A 22,246-nucleotide genomic window follows, 5' to 3' on the forward strand; every position below is an offset into this window, starting at 1 on the left:
AGCCAACAATTAATAAGTGAATAAACTATAGATTAATAAACTGAATTGCAAATAACTTATTTACTAATAACTCATTTTCTAAATAGTGAAAAAGCTAATAAGCAAATAGCTTATACACTAATTGCAAACTAGCTAAGTTAACTGCTAATTAGCAGAAAGCTAAACCACATAGCTATTTGCTATCTGAAGAAATAGCTACGGTTGTTGCTTGTTAGAACAATAAACAGATACAGTAAATAAGCTAAACTCTTTAGCTTTTTGCTATTCATTTAGCAAAATAGCCAATAGCTTTTTTTTAACAGCTAAATAGTAAATGAGCTGTAGGCTAATAGGTCAAATTGCAAATAACTGTTTTTTTTTTACTAATATGCTAAATTGTAATTAAGGTTGGCCAATTGTTTTTTTTAAATAAATGGCTAACGGCTGCCAACAGTGAAGTACTGTGTTTTAGATGGCTGTCATGGCTTCTTTGTTGCAGTAAAACACTTAGCGTGGGAGTCTGGTGTGACTGCAGTACAACAAGAAAATATACAAGGACACAAGGAAAAGGAAGAATGGTTTCCCTGGTCTAATCACATCAAAACGTTAGGGTTTAAAAGGTTTAAAGGATTTGAAAAAAAATATATATATATTATCAACAAGTTAGTTTAGAGTTATTGAAAATGTTAGACAGCATTTTAATGGGTTTATGTCGAATAATTACACACAATATCTATTTACACACAGTGGTTAAGGAGGGTAAATGGAGGTCAGACAAGGGTTATGAGCTTTTTAATTTTAGTTTAATATCTTAAAGGTGCAGCATCTTCACAAGGTGTAAGGATGGTCAATAGTAAGACTATTACACCTCTTTGCTTAACACTTAATTTCTCTTAAGGCTGTAGTGTGGCCGTTCAAATCCACTGCCAATCCAAGTTCCAATTCACTTGGAAAATCTGGATCAGGGTAGCTTGACCCTCGTCACGCTTGTGTTCTGGCACTGCACCTCTTATGGGGAAAGGTTATTCTCTAGTTATTTCAAGGTTTAATTAACTAATCAATTAATTTTTTACCTTTATCGAGTATCCACTCGTCAACTACCCGACCAAGTCTGTATGGGATTCTTTGCCTGGCAATAGCCAGTCGTTCATTATCATAGTGTCCTTCAAAGAATTTGGAGAGACAGATTAAAGGTTAAAGTCTGCAAGCTGAAAAGTCACATGGTTAAAAACAAAGGTTATGAGGGCTAACAGGATTAACAAGTTAGCAATTTTCATCCAGCTGCGAGTTAAAACACACACTTGTGCTTTACTTAATGTTACCTAGTTATTATAACAGTTAGAGTAACGTTTAGGCTATTTATAATTTCCTACACTAGTTAGAGTTATTTAGCTTTTAAGTTAGGCAAAGTGAAATCTGCAAATATCAACAACAGAAACAGAAGTTTACGCAGAGACAGGTTCATTTCAGTAGACACGAAAAAACAAAACACATGGAAACTCTGTTACTTGAGCAGAGACAATCAGGAAATCCATGACACTTAAGCAGAAACAAAACTGACCCCAAAATACACACATATATATATAAAGCAGAAGCATAGAAAAACACATTTACACAGCATGCACAGCTCTGCTTGTAGTTGTAAACCCCTGGATTGGTTTTATCGCTCCACCGTAGCTCCAAGACGTTTTTCACCTTAAACCTGCGTTCTGAACAGGGTTAAGGAGGTTATTAAATATTAGATGTGTTAGAAAGCAGTAAGTGCAATCACAAACCATCTTTCCAATTCACCGATCCTAAAATATGGAGTAAATGTAACCGAGACAACTAACTGCTGTTAAACCCTAGTTTTGGCCTCTTAAGAACCCTCGTCGTTCATTATGGCCGAGCAGTATTTCAATAAGTGCCCTAACCCCCGATTGGAGTCTGTCAGCTCCTGTTAAACTTTCATCGAGGCAGCAGCCACCGCCTCTGAAGTCCTGTTCAAAGAGGCGTCGCGTCTGAGGCCGGGGCCCCCACCGGCCTTCAACGGGATCTCTATCCGGCGAGGAAAGTGGGGGAAAGCATAGTTTCATTATTCATCGTCTCCTCGCCGTCTCACCGAGCATGGGAGTTTTTAGATGGATCTGGCGCGGCGCTGTCATGCATAAAGATCGCGGCCTGCTCGAGCTCTGCGGGTTTCCTTCCCGTATCACTGCGGACAGCTCCGGCAGCTCCGGCGTCGGGGGTTTAGGACTCTACTCTCACTCTGAAAGGGTCTAAACAGCTCAGGCTTAATGATCGCAGCCCTCCTTCACCTTTAGTGGGCTCTGATTCGAAGCGATGCCCCGAGTCCATTAGTGATCCCGAAGCAGACGCGTCCATCTGCTCCATCAAGACTGGCTCTTACTTCATCTGTCCGCAAAAGAAAAGAAAAAAAAAAAAAACAACCCCTGCCTCATGTCAACTCCTCAGCCTGCGAGCCGTATTTGACGGTGGTCAATTTTTAGCCCTCTCAACTTTGACAATGTCTCGAAGCACTTGACAACCGCTGCTTTGCGACGTTCCCCGCAGGAGGAGGTTCTCGACGTTCGCTTTTAATTGGGGCGGCCACGTCGAGCGGCGCGTCCGCCCCGTCTTTCCCGGAGACGAGTTCTTGGCGAGAAGCCGCCCCGGTTATTACGTGGCGCGCGTTACTGTCAGGTGCGAGGCGGCGTCCCAGATAATCGCTCAGCTTTATTTGCTTTGGGGTTGATAAACGTGAAACGGGAATAATGAATTTTCACTCGGCAGATAATTGAGCATGAAGTGGCCCCCACCCCTTGAGACGTTATCAGCACGTTGGCGTGAAGGCGTTGTAAAAACTGCAGTTGGGTTAGAAAGATAAACAAACAAACAAACAAGCAAACGTGGAGAGGAAAAAAAACGCTCATTGCTGCCACGTGTTTGCCTACAGCTAAGAGTCAGCCGCAGCATCAGAACCACGGTTCAGTTTTTGCCGTAAAGACGGAAACGGAAGCTAAGGAATCTCTGCGGCTCGCTTTCAAACGCGAGCAAACACACACAAAAAAAGGTAACGACAAGAAAATCTGCAATAACTTCATTATTTCTGAACAGGGAACCATTTGAGCGGGATCTTATTTTTTTATTTTTTTGCTCAGTTTAACACTAATTGAGAATCGAATTAATTCTTGTTGACATTTTAGATGAAATGAGCTCCTTTCGAACGTGTCAGAAACCAAACAACAGAGATAAAATAAACTTTGTTAGCCGACTCGTTTTCCGTCTGTATTAATTCCGTTTCTTCAGGCCTGTTTTTTCTTTTATTTATTTATTTAAGAACGTGATCAAACGAACAGGAAGGGTGAAACTATAGAGTGGCAGGTGAGAAGAGGGAGAACGTTTCATGATGTGGTTACGATTTAACGCGGAGCGTCACAGAGACGGCGGCGTCCTCCGGCAAAACATTAGCGCACTTTATGACCGGGTTTGCTCTGCTTTCAGGCGAGCGGAAACGGATCGCGGCGCGCTCGCTCGCTCGGCGGCAACAGAACCTTTTCCTGGGATTGCTCTCGTGCACTTTAGCCGTTTTTAATTCACCTTTTTGGAAATGTTCGAAAAAAAGAAGGAAAAAAAAAAAGCACTGATTCCTGAGTGGGAGCTGAAAATAGATGCGCACACACACACACACACGGCTGTTTACATTATACTATTCTGATTTATGTAAAAACCGTGGGCTGTGTGAGAGTGTGTGTGTGTGTGTGAGCAGCAGCTGGAGGCAGGGGGGGGGGGGATCTGGTTTCCTCCTGCTCTGCCAGCTCACACCTGTTCTGAATGATGTTAATTAGCTGATTGGTTCAGAGCGGGTTAAAGGACAGCCAGTCGTGATCACCGACTCTGTGGGTTTTTTTTTTTTTTTTTTAAACATCTTTTCACAGTTTGTGTGCGTTTTGCACGTATTCAGGTGGGTGGATTTTCGGTCATGACACGTTTTATCGCAGCTGACGACGAGATGCCTCTTTAGGACATGAACTATTCTCGCGTTTATGGCCTCCCGTAGCTTGTGAAGTTATTGTAAATATTTGATATTTAGTTCCATTTAAGTATTAAAATATTCCTGATTCAAAATCAGGCATAGCTAACATCATTTTAAACACAAGGCGAGGTATAAGCTTTGTGATTTTGCATAAAAAAAGGTCAACAAGAATTTATTCACCCTCAGTTAGGACCGACTTTGAGCAAATAAATGTCCATAAATCACAAAAGTACGACATAAGCATTTCATTGTTTAGAAAATATGGAAAACAACCACATTTATTAAAAGCATGTTTGTTGTAAATAACTTTCGTGTCATTAGCTTTATTTATAACAGCATGGTTAGCAAAATATATGTGAGTGTGTGTGTGTGGAGTGAAAGTAAAGATGATAAGTTGAGAAATACATCCTACATGAACAGATACTGGAATGCTTCTGAAACCCACAAATTTCTCCACAAATCAGACAAACGCTCAGCTGTGAACAGACGTCGGCCGTCTGCAGGCTTACCTGGCGGGTAACGCTCTATGACAGGATGGCTGTCCACCTGGAGAGTGGCGTTCCCACCACTGCGCGTAAAGCGCACAACATGGTACTTGCCATCATTCACAATGACGGCGGGCTCGTCGATGCTGATGTCGTCCGTCCCCACGTTGAAGATGACGCCGATCTTTCCTTGATCCTGCGGGCGAGACAACGGCGGCGGTAAATCAAACGGGACACCGAGGCAGAAGCGCAGCTCCTTGAATTCAGCTCGTAACTGTTTCAAACTTGGCCTTTTTGGCGCTTTAAGGAAAAGGCACTGGGAGGGAGCGCGATAGAAACTTCATTTCTGACATTTTTTTTAGCAGCAGGGAATTATGGGACACTTCCTGATGATTGAGGAAACTGGTTCTGGTCCAGTTATGGACCTCTACTCTGTTCATTACAACTATATATAAAAAAAAACAACCTGACAACACGAGGCAGCAGACTCTCCAACATGTCAAACTGATTCACTAATAAAGCTAATGTCATGTTAGGAACCCCGTTTCAACAGAAAAACTTATTTTTTTGTGACATGAACAACACGTCGGGTTCCTTCTCCGGGGTTCAGAGCCAGTTTCTCCTCCACAGTCAGCTCAGGTCTCCTGATCCTGATCACTCCTGACAGAATCCGGCTGTGTTGTCGTTTGGTTGAGCGACTTCCCTCGCTTTCAGCTCTCCCCGTACTCCGACCGGCCGGGCCGACCGACCTCCCTGTAAGGTCAAAGCTGCTTCTTAAGCTGGCGTTTGGGTGGCGCTAATCAGAAACATCGGAAACAAAGACGTGTGCGGGCGGAGGGGGGGCTCGGGCTCGTTCACTCGCTGCCCTAAAAGTCTTATCCGAATGCACGGCATGCGCCAAACCCAACGGATCCTGCGGCCCACAAGTCGGGTTGTAATAAAGCCTCGGCTGCGAGGAAACAGCCCGAAGCGAATGTGAAGCGCGTGCCGATGCGCCAGCACCTAAACGTCGACGCGTTGCGCCGTTTGAGAGCCTCTGTTTGCTATCGAGGACAAACAGTCTGCAGATCCGTGCTCAAACAGCCTGGAATGCGGCAGCTGGTTGTGCTCCACCCCGCCTTCAAACGGAGAGCGGAGGATAAATAAAAGAGTAGAAATGGATCTGGGCTCGTCTTTTAATGAAAAAAAAACGAAACCCTGCAGGACTGCCGGGGCCTCCCGCGGCAGACGGGGAGCGCATCGACTCGCCAGACCGGGCCTGACCTTTTTGTCACAGCTCCACGTTCGCCTTTTAATATAACCGTTTCTTCCCTTTCCTACATCTTCCCGACTTTAAATAAATTAAGGCGTGGAGACAGATTTTTTTTTTTTCCTCCCCATTCCGGTCTTGGCGGTGGCGGCTGTTGTATAATGTAAAAGCCGTCTCGGTTGGTTTGGTCTCCACCCCTAATCATATGCAAAATCATTCAAGAAGTTCCTTTGAAATTAAGATAATTATTTATACTGCCGCAGTTGGTGTTAAGTACAGAAGTGCAAAACCTCTTCGGAGACCTTGAGCGTCCCATTAATATTACAGCTTTTGAGCTTGAGAGGCCGACTTCTGACTTCAGCGGCTCCGTCGCCCACATTCTGGTTCTGCGGCGAAGCCCACGGACAGGCGACCAGTTTGGGCTCAGCGGCGACAGCTGGACAAATCAATTCTCACAAGTCAGCCTGCGAGTGGAAAAGCCGTCGTGTCAAACGTCTTCGCCACTCAGAGTCACTCCCCACAAACTTTCCAGCTAATTAAAGCCAGAGTTACAGTACCTCGGTGGCGACGATTAGAGTCCGAGACCTTGTTGGAGCGAACAATTACGTCACATGTTCAACAAAAGCGTGCCGAGAAACCCCATTATCACCTTTTGAAATACATAATTAATTCTTATTGCGCCATCTCCTGAGTTGTGTCCCTTACATTTTGTGTTTCCTAGCATTCGGCAGCCTTTAGAGAAGGGCTATTTAGTTGTTTGAGGTTTAATTGCTGCACTGATGAGCAGTCATTAAACAACTGCAGGGTAGAGCGACCTGAGGTCAAACTCTACCTTGTCTGTCGAACAACATTAAAAATCTCTGGGGCCAGAACGGTCTGCCCGGCGTCTCTGACAGCTTAAAGAAAGAAAGAAAAAAAAAAAAAAAAAAAAAAAGTGCTCCTGCTTTGCTGTCTGAGGCTCGGGTTCGCCAAAGGATTAGGCAGCGTCTGTGGCTACTAATCATTGCGCTTCATAAAAGGTCCTACAAACCCGTACAGATGACAAAAAAACATGGTTGTACCTTGTTTTATAATCTTGTCACCATGTGTGATGACGTGAACGTGTTGAAAGTCGCACAGGAAACGTGCAAGTCGTTGTTTCACACGTCAATTTACCGTTTGTCTGTGAGGGAAGGGAGGTGTGCGCCTCAAACTGCGCTGCCGACCGAACAGTGTCTCTCTCTGCGCCGACACAGTTTGGTAAAATGGTAAATGGCCTGAACGTGTACAGCGCTTTCTCTAATCCGAGGACCCCAAAGCGCTTCACGCTACAACCAGTCATTCACCCATTCATCCTTTCATTCACACACTGATGCTGGTGAGCAACATTGTAGCCACAGCTGCCCTGGGGCGGGCTGACAGAAGTGAGGCTGCCATCACACTGAGCCCTCTGACCACCACCGGTAGGCGAGGCAGGTGAAGTGTCTTGCCAAAAGACAACGGCTGAGACGGACGGAGCGGGGGGCTTGATCTGGCAACCCTCCGATTACAGGACGAACCCCCAGTTTGCCCACAGTTAGGAGAACCATTTAGAACTGCCCATATTTATGTAAATTACCTCCAGGTCTAAAAGCACCCGGACCTGAAAGCCCCGGGCCGTTTCTGCAAAGGCGGTTACTGCGACCCGGTTACCGTCTCCCGACAGCTGAATCCTTTAGCACGCTGCCGCCCTCGCTGAAACGAGGGCAGGCTTGTCAGATGTGGTTCGGGCTCATCGTCTCCTCCGGCGCTCAGCGTCAGCTACAACAGAAGTGTTTCAAAGGGGTCAAAGGTCGATGCTTTCAACCCTTTGGATCGGGATGAAATCCAAGGACTCGTTTTCGAAATGTATCAGGTGGAACTAAGAGGGCGCGGTGACGGCGATGAAAGCACGAAATGTCACAGACTGATTTAAAAAATGCCGTCCTGAACACAACTGCTTTCTGATCCAGGGAGAGGCTGCTGGTGCAGTTCTAAAGGAGTCTTTCTGTAGCTCTTCTAAGACCTGAGAGAAAAGCCTTCTCTCTTTCTCTTGGTTTGATGGGTTTGTGGCAGACATTCAGATTTAGATATAGATAGGATAACTGTGTTCTGATGCCAAAAAAAGCAAAAACATTGCTTTAGAAGGAGCAGACAGCAGGGTTTTTAGCTCCCCAAAACACGGAGCTAAAACCAGACGAGGTGCATTTTAGTGAATCGGGGCCGGAGGGTGAGCAAAAGCAACACTGCCCGACGCCATACGCTTCGCAGTTTGTTTACTGTTATTTACGGCACAATAACATCTTTATGAAGAGATATGCTATCTCCGAAATAACTGGCTGTCCTGACAGCAAGCTGTGACGGCGACATCCCTGCGAGCACCGAGATCCAAGTTCCACGTCTTATCAGAGCCGCCGCTGAATCCAATCCATTCCAGCAGAGGAGGAGGGTTGATAAAACGTTTGATAAATCATTATTATAAAGGATTTAGTTTTGATTAGTTAAAAAAAAAAGAGAAGAGGGGGAAAAAAAAACAACCTCCGGGGCTCTGACTCTGACAGATCTACGGCGAGACGTTATCGCCACTTCGCTGCATGTTTCAGACGGAGCGGAAAGCAGGGCCCCGTCGTGATTCCTTTAAAAGAAGCGGCGTGTCTGCAGCCTGTCGGCCTTTTTACTGGGCTGAGGACGTCTCACTGCCGCCGCTCGGAGAGGGGAGGTGATTCAGATGCTCCTTATCTCTTCGCATTCCCACAGGAAACGAGAGAGGGGGGAGAAAAAACGCTCGGTGATAGGTACGGCATGTGGTAATAGAAACAATCGTCGGAGCGATGATTCTTTTCTTTTTCTTGCTCCGGGGAGATTACCTGATGGAGAGGAGATGTTAAAAAAACAAACAAATAACAAAAATGTTCCAACTGTTCACCGTTTCAGCTCCATTTCCCAAATGATCCAAGTGTTTTGTCTAAAATGGCTCCGCGTGCAAATAACTCATTACTGTAAACCTTCTATCAGATGGGCCGCCGCCGCCGAGACCGTTTAACGTCTGATCGCGACTGGGTGGGTGGTGTGTGTGTGTGTGTGTGTGTGGGGGGGGGGGCCTCTAAAAATATTTAGAGGCCGACAACATTTACATCACCAGATTTGGAGAAATGGCAAGGCGCGTTCCTCTTCAAAACATCATTTGGAAACCCTCGGCTGGCTTCGTCCCCGTTTCGTGACGGATGTGCAATCAGAATGCAGAAGGAATCAGCTTCCAGACCTCATCTGGTAACCAAATAAGTCCCTCCCCCCGCACGCTTCTCCCGGGGTCTGAGGCATGGCTGGGTTCACGTTTGCTTCCCAAGCAGTTGGAACTCTCCTAATTTTGCACGATAAATTTTTCTTCTTTTTTTTTTTTTTTTTTTTTCGTCCTTTAGCAACTCATTAAAAAACGCGAGCGTCTGAGAGCGGTATTTGCCCACCCTAATGTGCTCCCCAGCTCGCACGGTGACGGAATAATTGGTCTTTGGAGCCGCCGTCTGGCTCGTGCCGCAGTGAGCCGAGCGACAATTCATTCTGATTGTGATTATTTATTACACTGCACGTTTTATTTTATTTTATTTAAAACAAAAAAAAAAGGGATTTCTGTCCTAAAGCGATCTATGTGACTCCCATGATTCCCTCCAGCGCACGCAGTGAGGTCATAAATCACCCGACTCCTTCACTATTTTTCACCTCTCCCTTGCGGCCGGTGGTATTCTGACCGGCAGTGTTCTGTGGGATTTTATCCTCCCTTAGTTTTCACTGTAGTGGGGAATCATTAAAAAAAAACCCAGAATGTGATAACATGTGAAAGTGATGCTGAACACAAATTAAATAAAGAGAAAACAGAGTATGTTGCATCTTATTGTACTGCAGAGCAGATTAATGTATTGTATCACATTGTGTTGAATCTTATTGTATTGAATCGAGTTGTGTTGCTTCAGATGATATACCGTATTTCCCGGACTAAAAGGCGCACTTAAAAGCCTTCAATTTTCTCAAAAGACGACAGAGCGCCTTATAATCCGGAGCGCCTTATATATGTAAGAAGTTGTGATGTTTCAGTACAACTTTGGTTAAACTACAAAGCTGGATTGAGGCGTTTATACTTGACACTTACATCGGTGCAGTATTCTCTGAAAAGATGGGAGGCTGTTTGGTTTCGCTTAATGCTCCTTATAGTCCGGTGAGCCTTATATATGACAAAAGTTCAAATAATGGACCATTCATTGACGGTGCGTCTTATAATCCAGTGCGCCCTGTAGTGCGGAAAATACGGTAGTATCCTGTTTTGTATCATTTTGGAACGCATTCATATATTTGATTATATTGTAATGTATCACATTGTGTAGTACTGCGTCACACTGGACCGTATCGTGTCGTAACGCCTCACATTTGAATGCACCGTCTTATCCTATAGTTTATATTGTCATTACTGTGTTTGATTACTTTTTGCATTTTATTTTTGGGTTTGCTTCCATTTTATGTTTTTATTTTTTCACATGCACAGCACTTTGGTTCCTTTTTGGTTTGTAGAGCACTTTCTAAATTAATTGGCTGATTGATTGTTTTATATTCTAATGCATTTAAAACATATATTGTATCCTTTTGTATTAAAACGTATTGTAATGAACTGCATTGTATTATATTATTATATCTTATCACATAAAATTTTAATGTATTGTATGTCATCCTCTGGTACTGTATCCTGTTATATTGCCTCGACTTGTATCATATTGTATGTTTTGGGGCTGTGGGCTCCAGGTTTGAGCCCAGGTTGCATCAAGAAGGCCATCCTGGGGTAAAACCCCGGCGACGCCTGCAGAAGGGAGCAGCCTGAAAGCAGAGCTGCAGCATATTTTATCACGCTGCAGCTCATTATGTCGCGCCGTTTTGTCCTCTCTCCGCTTGTATCACATCCTATAGTGCTGTAACATGTTTTAGTGTACGACACTGAACTATACGGTATTGTACCAAATTCCATTGTGCCACAAAAAGTGACACAGGGCTCTAGTTAGGAAACTCGAAGTTCACCTCAGCCCCAGCAGCTTCTGAACTCTCGTAGACTCTCCTCCACCGATCGGTAATGAGGTGTCAAACTCTGCAATCTGTCTGCTTGTAAGAAACTTGGCAGACACCGGAAAAGGAGAAGGAGAAGAAGAAGACGAGAAAAAAAAAACTTTTCGCCCGCTTTGCACTCCAGCTGCAATCTACAGTATCTCCTGGCAAGGCAGGCGAGGTCAGTGTCCCGCTTTTAAAACGACTAAAATTTAAATGGAACAGAGTGCGGGGGAGGACTTTATTTTTTTATTTTTAAAGGGAAAATAACCAGTACCTTAGAGCAGATTAGCGCTTTAAGATAAACAAGGGAGGATGGTTTGGTTGGCGAACTGTTAGGCCGCACTGCAAAAATCATCTGCTGCAGTTTGTTTTATTTATTTTATTTAGTTATTTATTTTTATCGCGCCACGCCACGAATAACCTCTGAAACCAGCTAAAGCGTCGCAGCACCGATAAGCTACAGATCTGGAGGAATTCCATGTTGGGAAAGTGGAGGAAGTGAAATTTAAAACCTACACGACCCGACGAGATGTTTTGATTTTATAGAACAAGCTTTTTTTATGTATTTATTATTTGTGGAGCCCGAATCTCACTTTGAGATTTTTAAATTTTTTTATTTATTTTTAACTCTTCAGAAGCAACTCTCGGGTCAGCTGGTGCCTTTCTGCGTGGAGGTAGAACATTTAAATGTGCCGAGATTTTTTATTTTTATTTTTTACTTGCAGGAAACGAGCACACACAGCGTACAAAGCTTTAACTGTTTTATTTATTTATTTATTTATTTATTTACGTTTTGGTTCCAAGCGGCCGGACTTACTTGGAATCTTTTAAAGCAGTCTCGATGAATGGTTCTCCCGACTCTCACGGTTCTTATTTATTTTTTATTGGGGTTTTTTTTTTGAGACAAAGGCTGCCTTTTTTTTAGTCGTTGTCTGTCCCGTCTTTCAACCTGACCACGATAGTGTATTGCGTAGCAGGTGCTTAAAAATGATGGGAAACATAAAATGTGGACAAAAGAAGAAGTGTCAGACCTAAAAAAAACAACAACAACAACAACAACAAAAAACTAACATAGCCTTGGTATCTTTCGCAGATTTCAGCTACAAGAAATGGGAATAAAAATTGAGCCTTTGTGACGACCGGCTGCTAACAAGGCGCCGAAAGATCCAATTTAAAATGAGTTCTTGGCTAAAACGTCTGCTTTTAGGAGCCTTTTCAGGCATGGATGTGTCATAAGTCAGAGTTTAGTAGCTTAAAAAAAAAAAAAACAGTGAAAATGAGTGAAAAAGCAGCCGAGACCCAAAGAAAAACTTGAAGTATCGATCAAGGCCAGCTTAAAAGGATTACCTGTTAGCGTGGCTGCTGGCGAGCAGAATGTGAAGAAACGGGAGGAAGAAGAGCGCATTTATGATGCGTGTGTCGTCGCTCATACTTTTCAACACCAGAGCCTCCTCGGACCTGCGCGGACCGGAGAACCGGGACCTTCGGGGGAAGCGTTTCCGAGCCGTTTGCGGCGAACGACGCGCACGCTTTTATCGTTCCGTCCACAGAACGGCAGATGTGACTTTCATTACTGTGCCACTCGCACACTTCCAGCAGATCTCCGGTCCGGTGGTCATCACACACACACACACACACGTCCTACAACCAAACACTTCAACAGGCATCCAAAGGAAGAAACCGGCAGCTGCTGATCCACTTGGTGTCAATCAGAAAAAAAAAAAAAAAAAAAAAAAACATCTCTTCAAAAACTGCTCGGCGCTTGCCTCTTTCGTGCGGCGCTAGTAAACTCTCCGTTTTTTTACTTTCCCTTCCGATTTCGCTCTCAATATTTTGGACTCAGACGCAACCAATCAGTGAATCATCCAAGCTGCAATGTCTGACTGCCAAGAATATTAGCATCATCTAGATGAAACCTCACTTTAATAAAAAAAAAAAAAAAAAAAAAAAAAAAAAAAAAAAAAAAAAAAAGGAAAGCACAGAAAGGTTTAGCTGCTTGAGCTTGAGTTAATCGGGAGCGCTCCACCTAGATTTACGGCAAAATGTGATCGCATCTTAAATTTTGTCACCTAATCGTGTCTGTAGTATCTCTGTAGTTCAGGCAAACGTCCGTATAGTTCATTTCCTTCACCTGTTGAAGCAGCTTTTTGCTCTGAAGGTCCTTTGAGACGCGTCTATTTTTCAGTCGAAACATTATAATAGTGTAAAAAAAAAAAAAAAAGAATATATCACGTTCGGTGAAAGTAGCGCTCCCTGAAGGAATGTGCTGTCGCTCAAACGTTGAACACGGGTCCCTTAAAGCCCGGCGGGGCCGTTGGGAATGACTCGGCTACCGCCACGCCAAATTTCAGCCGGATATCGGTAAAAACGACTGCACTACGGCCGTATTTTGGGTTTTTGCTGAGATAAATCAGCCTTGACGGCCCCTCCCCCCCAGGTTCGTCAGCTGTGGATGTTCGGCCGATCGGCAGTCAAATCTGCCCATGAGATATTTTGCTAACAGACAGACAAACACACACAGGCAATCTCATGGCTTTCCCGGCGGTACTGATCTCTCCGCGCCAAGGCGAGGGAGGAAAAAACAACAACGTGTGCGTGCGTGCGTGCGCGCCCTTACAACGTGCAGCTGCAGGAAGTCTCCGAGCCCGTGGGTGCTCTCCACCCGCACCAAGATGGCGTCCCGCTGCTGCGTGCTGAAGCCCACGGCCAGGCGGTCGGCCCGCGTGCTCGGCCGCTCGTTGGGGGCCCAGGTGAACGTGATGAGGGCGCCTCCTTTCCCGAAGATGTACGTGGTCCCGGCTGGGAAGAGACAGAGAGAGAGAGAGACAGGAAACGGTTGCTTCATTAGCTGGCGTACACGTTAGCGGCGATCCACAAGTTTACGATGCTTCGCCTCATCGTCCAACTCCTACGTAAAACGAGCCGCCGGCAGCCGAACCGTCAACCGGCAAGAGGCCCAGGATTCATTAAAAAAAAAAAAAAAAAATCACATTTAAATCGGAGAGAGAAGGGCTGCGTTTCTGTTTGCAGACTTGCAATTATGGAGCGAGTGCGGCTGCGGCGCCTTTTATGTCTCCGGATTAAGTAGTCGGTGCTGCAGATTTTATGACACATCGCTGCGAACACTGAGTCAGAGTCCAGCTCCGTCTGAACGCAGAGGTTTATGGAAAAATGTCAGAATAAAGAACTTTTTTTTTTTTAATTGAGCCGATGCTTTCTTTAATGTTCGCTCCTTTTTTTTGTTTGTTTGTTTTTTTTGTCCTGAGCATAAATTATACCACTGATGATGCGTTCAGTGTCTGCACGCAAAGCATCCTAAATGGATTTGACGATCAGCGCCCGCCTCGATGTACATTTAATTGTTCTCGTTCTTGAGCTTTTTCATTTGCCGCCGCCGGAAAACGGTTGTTTCCTCAGTTCAGATCCTCCGTAAATGCTTCCCACGGCTCTTTACAGCGAGGAAACGATCCGGCTCTAAATCACAGGATGATTTACCTGTCAGTGCAGGTAAATCCGTGTGCACGTGTGTTTGGGTGTCTGTTAGCAAAATATCCCACGAACCACTGGACGGATTTTATCGAAACTTGCAGGAAGTAACTGCTGGATGTACGTTGACGACTGATTAACTTTTGGAGCCAACCTGGTTCAACATGGCTGCCACAGCCAACTGACCCTATCAAACCCAAATATGGCTCCAACTCGGACAAATTTTCAAACGCTGAACTAAAATTTGGCGTGGTAGTAGCTGAGGCCGATCCCCAACACATATACTGAGTGCTAACAAATTGCTCAAGATCTTGGTTTAGAATTTTTCCTTTTCCTGTTAGCGTCAACTCTGCCACTTGTTAGCAAAATATTTTACAAACCACAAGACAGATTTGACTGAAACTCTCAGAAAGCAATCAATGGTTGTACATCTACAAATCATTACCTTGTGGAGCTAACACAATTCATCATGGCCGTCACAGCCTACTGACCTTAGAAAACACAAAAATGGTTGTAATTCAGCCGATTTTACAGATATTGAGATAAAACTCAGTGTGGTAGTAGCTGAGAGTCTTTCACAACACATACGTAAAGTGCTACTCATTGCACAAGATCTTTGCCTAAAACTCTGGCATTAACTGTCGGAGTCAACCCTGTCCGTCTGTGGAGCTGTAATCCCCTTCGTTTCATGACTTGGGCAAATTCAAACTACGGCTTAAAAAAAAAAAAGGATCATTCCACCGAACACAGTGGCAGGAACATCCATTTCCTCTTCGGAGAGCGGCCGCCAGCCGATGTTATTAGTCAGTTTTTACAATCTGACGCTTTGAACCGCAACTAAAAAGAAAAAAAAAAAAAATCACTTGAGGAAGAAAATGTCGCCTCGTTTCGGGTTCTTCTGCTCGCCGTCATGAAGGCTTTCTATTGACCCAAAAAAAAAAAAAAAAAGCGGCGAGCTGGCGGGGCGCTATCTGAACATTAAAGGCCTCATCAGAGGGGCTGGAAAACACCTTGTGCTGACTTTGAATGTAATTGAAAGGGCGAGTTCTCTGAGGGCGATTGTTTCCGAGTCAATTATTTCTGACGGAGTTAATCTTAATTAACGACTTGGATTTGCAGTCCAATGTGCACCGGTGACTTTAGTCACATCAAAGAGTCTGGATGAGCGGGGGTTTATTAGTTCCTTCCTTTCAGTAAATCTTATCTACATCTGGCCTCTTAGTCCGTCCTCTTTTCCTTTTCAATTAAATCACTTCCCTTTAAGGCCGTACGACCGCAGACCTTGTTCCCTTTTTTCTTTTTAGGTTTTTTGGCACTGATGGACTTCGGAGGACGCTTTTAAGTACATCTTTGATCATTTGTCCGCGTCTTAAAGCCAAAGCAGGAGCGGAAACGTTCACGCTGCGGGTATTAACGCTCGGATCCGATGTCAAACGGATCGACGGACTGTACTTCTACAGAGCCTTCTGACTGAATCAGTCTTTAGAGTCTAATCAGTTGTTTAGATCACATTCGGGGGCGAGGGGTTCAGTGTCCTGCCCGGATACACTTCCACTCCTGCCAGGAATCGAACCTCCAACTCTGTCATCAGAAGACGACCGCTCTAACCGCCGATCACGAGTGCAGCCTCTCATTGGGTCAAGAAGGGAAGGTGGCAACCAACCACCTCGGTTCGTCGTCAGTCCAGCAGAGGACCGGTTGTGTTGCGTAACATCGGACACGGATCCGATTCGGCACCACACTCAGATTCGTTGTCGTTCACGCCGCCATGAAAACATCGAAAACATCCGATGTGTCTCAAAAAGATCAAAACTGACGGCCACGCAGGTTAATCGGCTGTAGATGCACAGCTGATCCTCAGTCAAATCTGCCCACCGGTTCAGAGATATTTTGCTAACAGACAGACAGACACACACAGGCCATCACATGGTTTTCATGATGTTGTGTGTTTTTCTTGCCAAGAGTCTAAAAGCTGATCATTGTGCAAAAAAAAACCAAGCACTTGGACGGCGTCTCCAAACTCCTGAATGAATGAACACGTTTCTGTATGAGTGCGAATATAAACATTTATTATCACCGTCAAATGACACGTGCAGATTTTACACTCGTTAATTAGTCCTGTGGGGTTTTTAGACGGACTTCACGAGAGAGACGAGGGCTTTGAAATGGAAGTGCGCCGCCGCCGCCGTACCACTACATTTCTGTAGGCTTTATTGGTGCTTTATAAACTGCTTCATTTGTTTGTAAACACCTTGATAAGACATTATAAAGCATTAATAAAGGAGTTACAGCAAACGGTTCATACATTAAAACCGTACTTTGGCCGGTTTTGGTACTGTATTTTCGGGACTATAAGGCGCACTTAAAAGAATTCAGCTTTCTCAAAAAACGACAGTGTGCTTTATAATCCGGCACGCTTTATATATGACAAAAGTTGGAAAATGGACCTTTCATTGACAGTGCGTCTTATAATCCAGCACGCCCTGCGGTGCGGAAAATACGGTGAATGTTTTTTTTTTTTTCACCAGTTGCTCAGCTTAATTTTGTTAGTCATTTTAAGCTGTTTTTGTCATTTCTAACTTTTCTAAAAAGGCCCATTTTTTAGCTTTTAAATGTTATGCCTACTTATAAGTAAACATTACCAAAAGGCAAAAAGGAAGCCTTATTATAAAGTGTTAATTTGGCACGAAACTTGTCAACACTGTCCTTTGAATCTAATGCACCATAGCAGCTTTTTAAGTGTTTACGGCTCAATATTAACCATTTAGAGTTGTTTAAACAGGCCGGCTTACTGTAACGTGGTACCAATATGTCTGATATTTTTAAGGCTGTTATAACAAACATCGTATTTCAACATGCATGTATTTGCTGCCCATAAACTCCTGATGGTTGCCATGGTTAAAGCAGAATATAATCTAATCTAACACGCAGCCTGAGACGCCCCTGATGTGGCCTGCGTGCACGGACACGTGGAGCAGCTTCCCTCTGCAGCAGCTGCTTGCTGGCTGTGCAGAAAGGCCCCGGCCAGATAGATTTTTTTTATTTCCTTCTGCAGAAATTCTTCAGTTCACTTCGAACAGCGGTGCTATTAGGCTGCAGCAGCCTGAATAATCGAATCGATACGTAAAAAGGCAGAAATTCCCTCCTTATTCTTCAGCTTGCTAATCTACGGGGAAAAGACAAAAAACACAACAAGAAAAAAAAAAACGAAAATGCAGTTTGGTCTGAGGATCTGTGTTAGATGTTGCTGTAATTCATTTGACCCGGGGCGGACGAAGCTGCTTATTTAACGCTCAAAGCCAAAACGGGGAACGGGAACTCCGAAACGCTGAAGTTAAAGCTAAACATCGGCGCAACACGCTCTCCACGAGCGGGCCTTTCCCCGACAACCATCCCAGCGGACAGGACAACGAAATCAAACTCCCACGTTTTTCTCCGAATGCACGTTTAGAAAGTCTGGCTTCAGGTTAATGTGGCCTCCTGGTCACGTATTATTTAAAAAAAAACAAAAAAAAAAAAACACGGTTTTGGCTCAGATGTAGCTGTCGTCGGATTTCCTTCTCCTGCCGGCCAACCTGCGGGTTCAGAGCGGCTGAGCCTGGTGACGGACGGCTCCGGCGTGGACGCGTTCAGTCAGTTTGCGTTGATCGACGTGTATTTGGACGTGCCGGCGGGTTCGTCGGAGTTCAGAAACACACTGCCAGTTTCTCTGCTTTTCAGCTCAGCTGTCGCCCTTTAGTAGGCAAACAATGTTGGAGGGAAGTCGCATGAGCCGAAAAAAAAAAGATCGAAGTAGGACACCATTCAACGCGACGCGCCAGGTTTAATTTTGCGGTTCCTCGTCCGCTTGAGGGGCGACTGACGACTGTCCGCAGCCCAGATGTTTTGGGTGGCGCCGAACGCAGAACGGACGACCGCCAGTCCAACCGACGAGCAGAGGAAGAAAAACACAAAATTTCTGAGAAATGTGTCCGTCAGGAAAAAGAAAGACGGAAACGTCGGGTCAAATTCTCTCGTGAGCCGTCACTGAAACGGCTTTTTCTTCTTCTTGTCTTTTAAAACAGACCCTCGACAAACTATCTCAGTATTTCCACCTGTTAACGTCTTAAACTATAAAGGCTCATATATAGAATCGATGAAAACTCTCTCTGTATCCTGAAAACACAGATACCGTATGTTAACAAGGCCCGTCAGTCCTTTACAGTCGTTTGGATCGAACCTTGAAACGATGTCACGAAAGTGTCATGTGACGCCCTTGGAGCACGCCTCGCGAATGACTCTCTGCCACTGCTGCCTCCAGGAGCTGACCAGCTGTGGACGTGCGTCCGGCGGCGGCTGCTCTCCGAGGTTTTCAGTGAAATCAGCCCAGAGCTTCACCGGACATTTCGCTAACAGACTCCGTCATCAATGATTCCCCCCAGATCTGTCCATCCGGCCACCTTGAATCGGGTTGTTCAGCTGCATCTGAACGTCCAGGGGGTTTGCTTTCCGAGACTTTCGGCTAAAATCCGCCGCGTTATGGAAGAGAAACCTTTTCGACCAACGTGCGCACGTCGCTACAAACTGGACTTTAGCGCCGCGGCGAGGAGAAAGGGACTTAAGCGGGCGAGGGGAGGCTGACGCGCACCGTGAAATACGGGATATGGATGCACCCGGGAGGGGGGGGACGGACACGAAGGCGTCTATCTATAGCCGGCCTTCTCCTCCTGCATTAGTAATGACATTAAAGCATTTCATTACACCTCTGTGCCTCGCCGCTCTAACTCTCCCCCCTTCCGAGGCAGACCGGCGTCGGAGAAAAGCAGGTGGTAAATCAGCCTTGTTAAGATTATTGCAAGAACCAACAGTCCTGAAACGGCTCGGGAGCGCTCTGCCTCTCCTCTCGGCTCGTGGCCATGCAGGCTTGAATAATAAGACCCCCTTGGAGATTCTCAATAACAAGACGAGCACCGGATCACACCGGGATTGCTCGGCAACCTTGGGGGGGAAAATAAAGGCTGTACACGAGCACCGAGGCCACCTTGTATAAAAAAAAAAAACCTGCCGCGCGTTTACAGAAACACGCCGAGCGAGTCACCTTTCCCGAGTATGTTAAACACCGAACAGGACTGGATCTGCTTTTTCCTTAAATGAATTATTCTGGCACCGCTTAGGCTCTTGGATTTTTACCCGAGAGCATTAATGGATCTCCACGCGACAAAAAAAAAAAAGAAAGAAATAAAACCCCAACAGTATGGAACGCATGTTTATGCCAAAGACGCACGCTACCCACTCAAACATCCTGTCCTTTTCATTTTCCTCTCCTCTCGCCCAGCCGAATGTGCAGGGATAAAAAAAAAAAAAAAAAAAAAAAAAAAAAAAGAACCAACACGTCCGTGAGACTCGCGGAATACGCCGAGGCGCTGATTAGCGTCACGTGAAACGCTTCAGACATGAAAAGGCTGGAAAAAAGAGAACACCCACCCCTGCGCCGGCAGTTGTGAGGAATTAAAAAAAATAACAATAAAAAGAAAAGCCTGAGCCACCATTACAGCTCACGATACTTCCAATCACCAGTTTTAATGGGTAAAAATAAATAAACGGAAACCGAGTCGCAGAAGCGGCCGTAGCATTACGACGGCCGGCCTCTCGGGTTTCAGGTGATCCTGAGCAGGGTTTCCATCCCAGTTTCATTGGTAGGATTTGTTTTGAATAGACTCCGGCCTCAGATGCTGTCCAAATCCAGTCTGACAGAATGTTTCCTGCCTGGGTTTTAGGCTAAGATCCTCTCATGTGGAGAACTGATGGCGTCGTGGTCGATGTGAGACGACACCCTGTGTTACGAGTGACTCTTAGCTACTACCACATCAAATTCAAGCTCGATATCCGTAAAACTGACCGTTGCTGTGTTGACCAATGCTGGTTAGCTGTGACGAGCCTTTTAAACTGGGTTGGCTCCAGAAGTCAATCGGTTGTAGACGTACATCCAATGGTCACTTTCTGAAGGGTTCATTAAAGTCCATCCAGTGGCTCACGAGATATTTTACTAACAGACAAACAGGGCGGACACCGACAGTTAATGCTAAGGTTGAGATCTCACATCAGCCCTTGGAGGACGCGTTGTGAACGGCTCTTCGCTACAGCTACGCCACAATTTATCTCAATATCTGTAAAAAAAGATTGAATTACAGCCATGTTTGTGTCATCTGGGTTGAGTTGGCTGTGGCGGCCATCTTGACCTGGGTTGGCTCTGAACGTCGATCAGTCGTAGGGGAACATCCGCTCCTTATTTCCTGGAAGTTTCATGAAAATCCATCCGGTGGCTCATGAGATATTTGACTCCAAACGGGCGACGACAAACAAAACCTTCGACCGACCAATCTGCGCTCAGAACACACGTTTGGGATCAGCCCGGGCGACCGCCGCACCGCATTTTAGGTCCATATGCGTAAAACCGACCGAGTTGGAGCAGTTTCTGTCGTTCAAGGTCAAGGCTGTGGCAGCCATCTTGATCGTAACGCCGTGACGTGAAACTGCAGCACCGTGGAGGTTTAGAAAACAGAGCAGGAACGGCAACAAAATCTTTAATCTGGTCGGAATTAAACAAGCGGAGGTCGTTCGAAAGAGCCACCTGCAGCAGGTAAGACGATAACTGCTCATGACCCTGCAGGACCCCCGCCTCAAAAGAGCCCACCTCCCGCTTTAAGCTGAAAGTTTTGTTTCTGATTTACAGCATCTGAGGCACATTTCCTTCATGGTCGGATAAATACGCCGAGATTAAATATAAACGTTGACGTTTTACGTGATCTGGAAATGGCGGGTGCGTATAATCTGTGCTTTTAAAGCGCAAAAAAGTTGGTACGAGAAAAAGATTTAAAGGCTTTCAGTTAGATAGAGGCATTAATAAATCTATTTATCCAGGAAGACTGCGATCTGCTCTGCTTGGACGTTCTTTCTTTTTAATTTGATTTTTTTTTTTGCTTTAGCCACTTTTGGGCTCTAACGCCACTCGATTAGGTTTAGGAAAGGTCACGGTTTGGTGTATAATCGAGCCTTTCAGAGGCCTGAATGTTCCTCACACTATGTGACGAGGTGGGAGAGACGCTTTTGGCTCAGAAACACTAAGATGATTCATGTAGGTTTCTGGAAAAAAAACAAAACAAAAAAAAAAAACATTGCTTTACTCTGACAACTGAGCTGCTCTTTAAAGAAAAAGAAAAAAAATACAATTTTATTGCAGGTTTTTATTTAGACATGTTTACGCAAATCTCGAATTTGTGTTATCAAAACCCCTTTTAGACGCCGTTTAAAAGAACAGAACTAAACTGTTTTATTAAATAAGTGCATTTTCTTTTCTTATGTTTACCATTTGATTAACTACGGTGGCCCTGAGGCACCAAAACACATCAGCAGCTGTAAAACAAAGCAAAACCTACAGTAAAATGTGCAAACTTAAAAAAACCCCACAAGTTTTCACATTATATTTAACAAAACGTTACACTTAAAACAAGTTTCTTCAATGTAAGACAATTCCACACTGCACTTCTTAAAATCTTGGGTTTTTTTGTTAAAAATTGATGTTTTTTGGTTTGTTTTAGTGATTTTTATGATGTTTCAAAGATACAAAACTGATTTAACAGCAGAGAGCAACTCAGCCAGCTGCGTTGAGCTGGAAGTCTTCCATCTCGTTGGCCAATTTTTGCTTTTATATTGTTAATTTTCACTCATCAAACTACTGTTTATCGACCGTACGGGTATAGGTTTTGATTTAATCAGGTAATGGATTAAATATAGAGCCTGTATGGATTCGAATCTTAAGTGAAATCATCCCGTTTCACCTGAATTGTTTTAGTTTCTTATTAACTTGCATAATTCTTTGCACAGGATTCATGAGAAACGCGGTTTAACCCATATTTCTTGGTTCGCTTCTTAAGAAGCTGCAGTTAGACGACAGCAGAAAAAAAATTAAAA

The 22,246-nt window shown here is 44.7% G+C and overlaps 1 protein-coding gene across 1 annotated transcript in view; it reads right to left on the reverse strand.

Moving 5' to 3' along the window:
* Positions 1-22,246, reverse strand: part of nrxn2a (neurexin 2a) — a gene marked incomplete in the record, with an annotated part of 142,128 nt that overhangs the window by 9,273 nt on the left and 110,609 nt on the right. The window contains 3 exon segments of the mRNA XM_025006366.2: positions 1,053-1,142; positions 4,504-4,675; positions 13,428-13,609. Of these exon segments, the coding sequence (XP_024862134.1) occupies positions 1,053-1,142; positions 4,504-4,675; positions 13,428-13,609 (444 nt within the window).

This window comes from Kryptolebias marmoratus, linkage group LG13 (genome assembly GCF_001649575.2).
Source record: "Kryptolebias marmoratus isolate JLee-2015 linkage group LG13, ASM164957v2, whole genome shotgun sequence".
Classification (NCBI taxonomy): domain Eukaryota; kingdom Metazoa; phylum Chordata; class Actinopteri; order Cyprinodontiformes; family Rivulidae; genus Kryptolebias; species Kryptolebias marmoratus.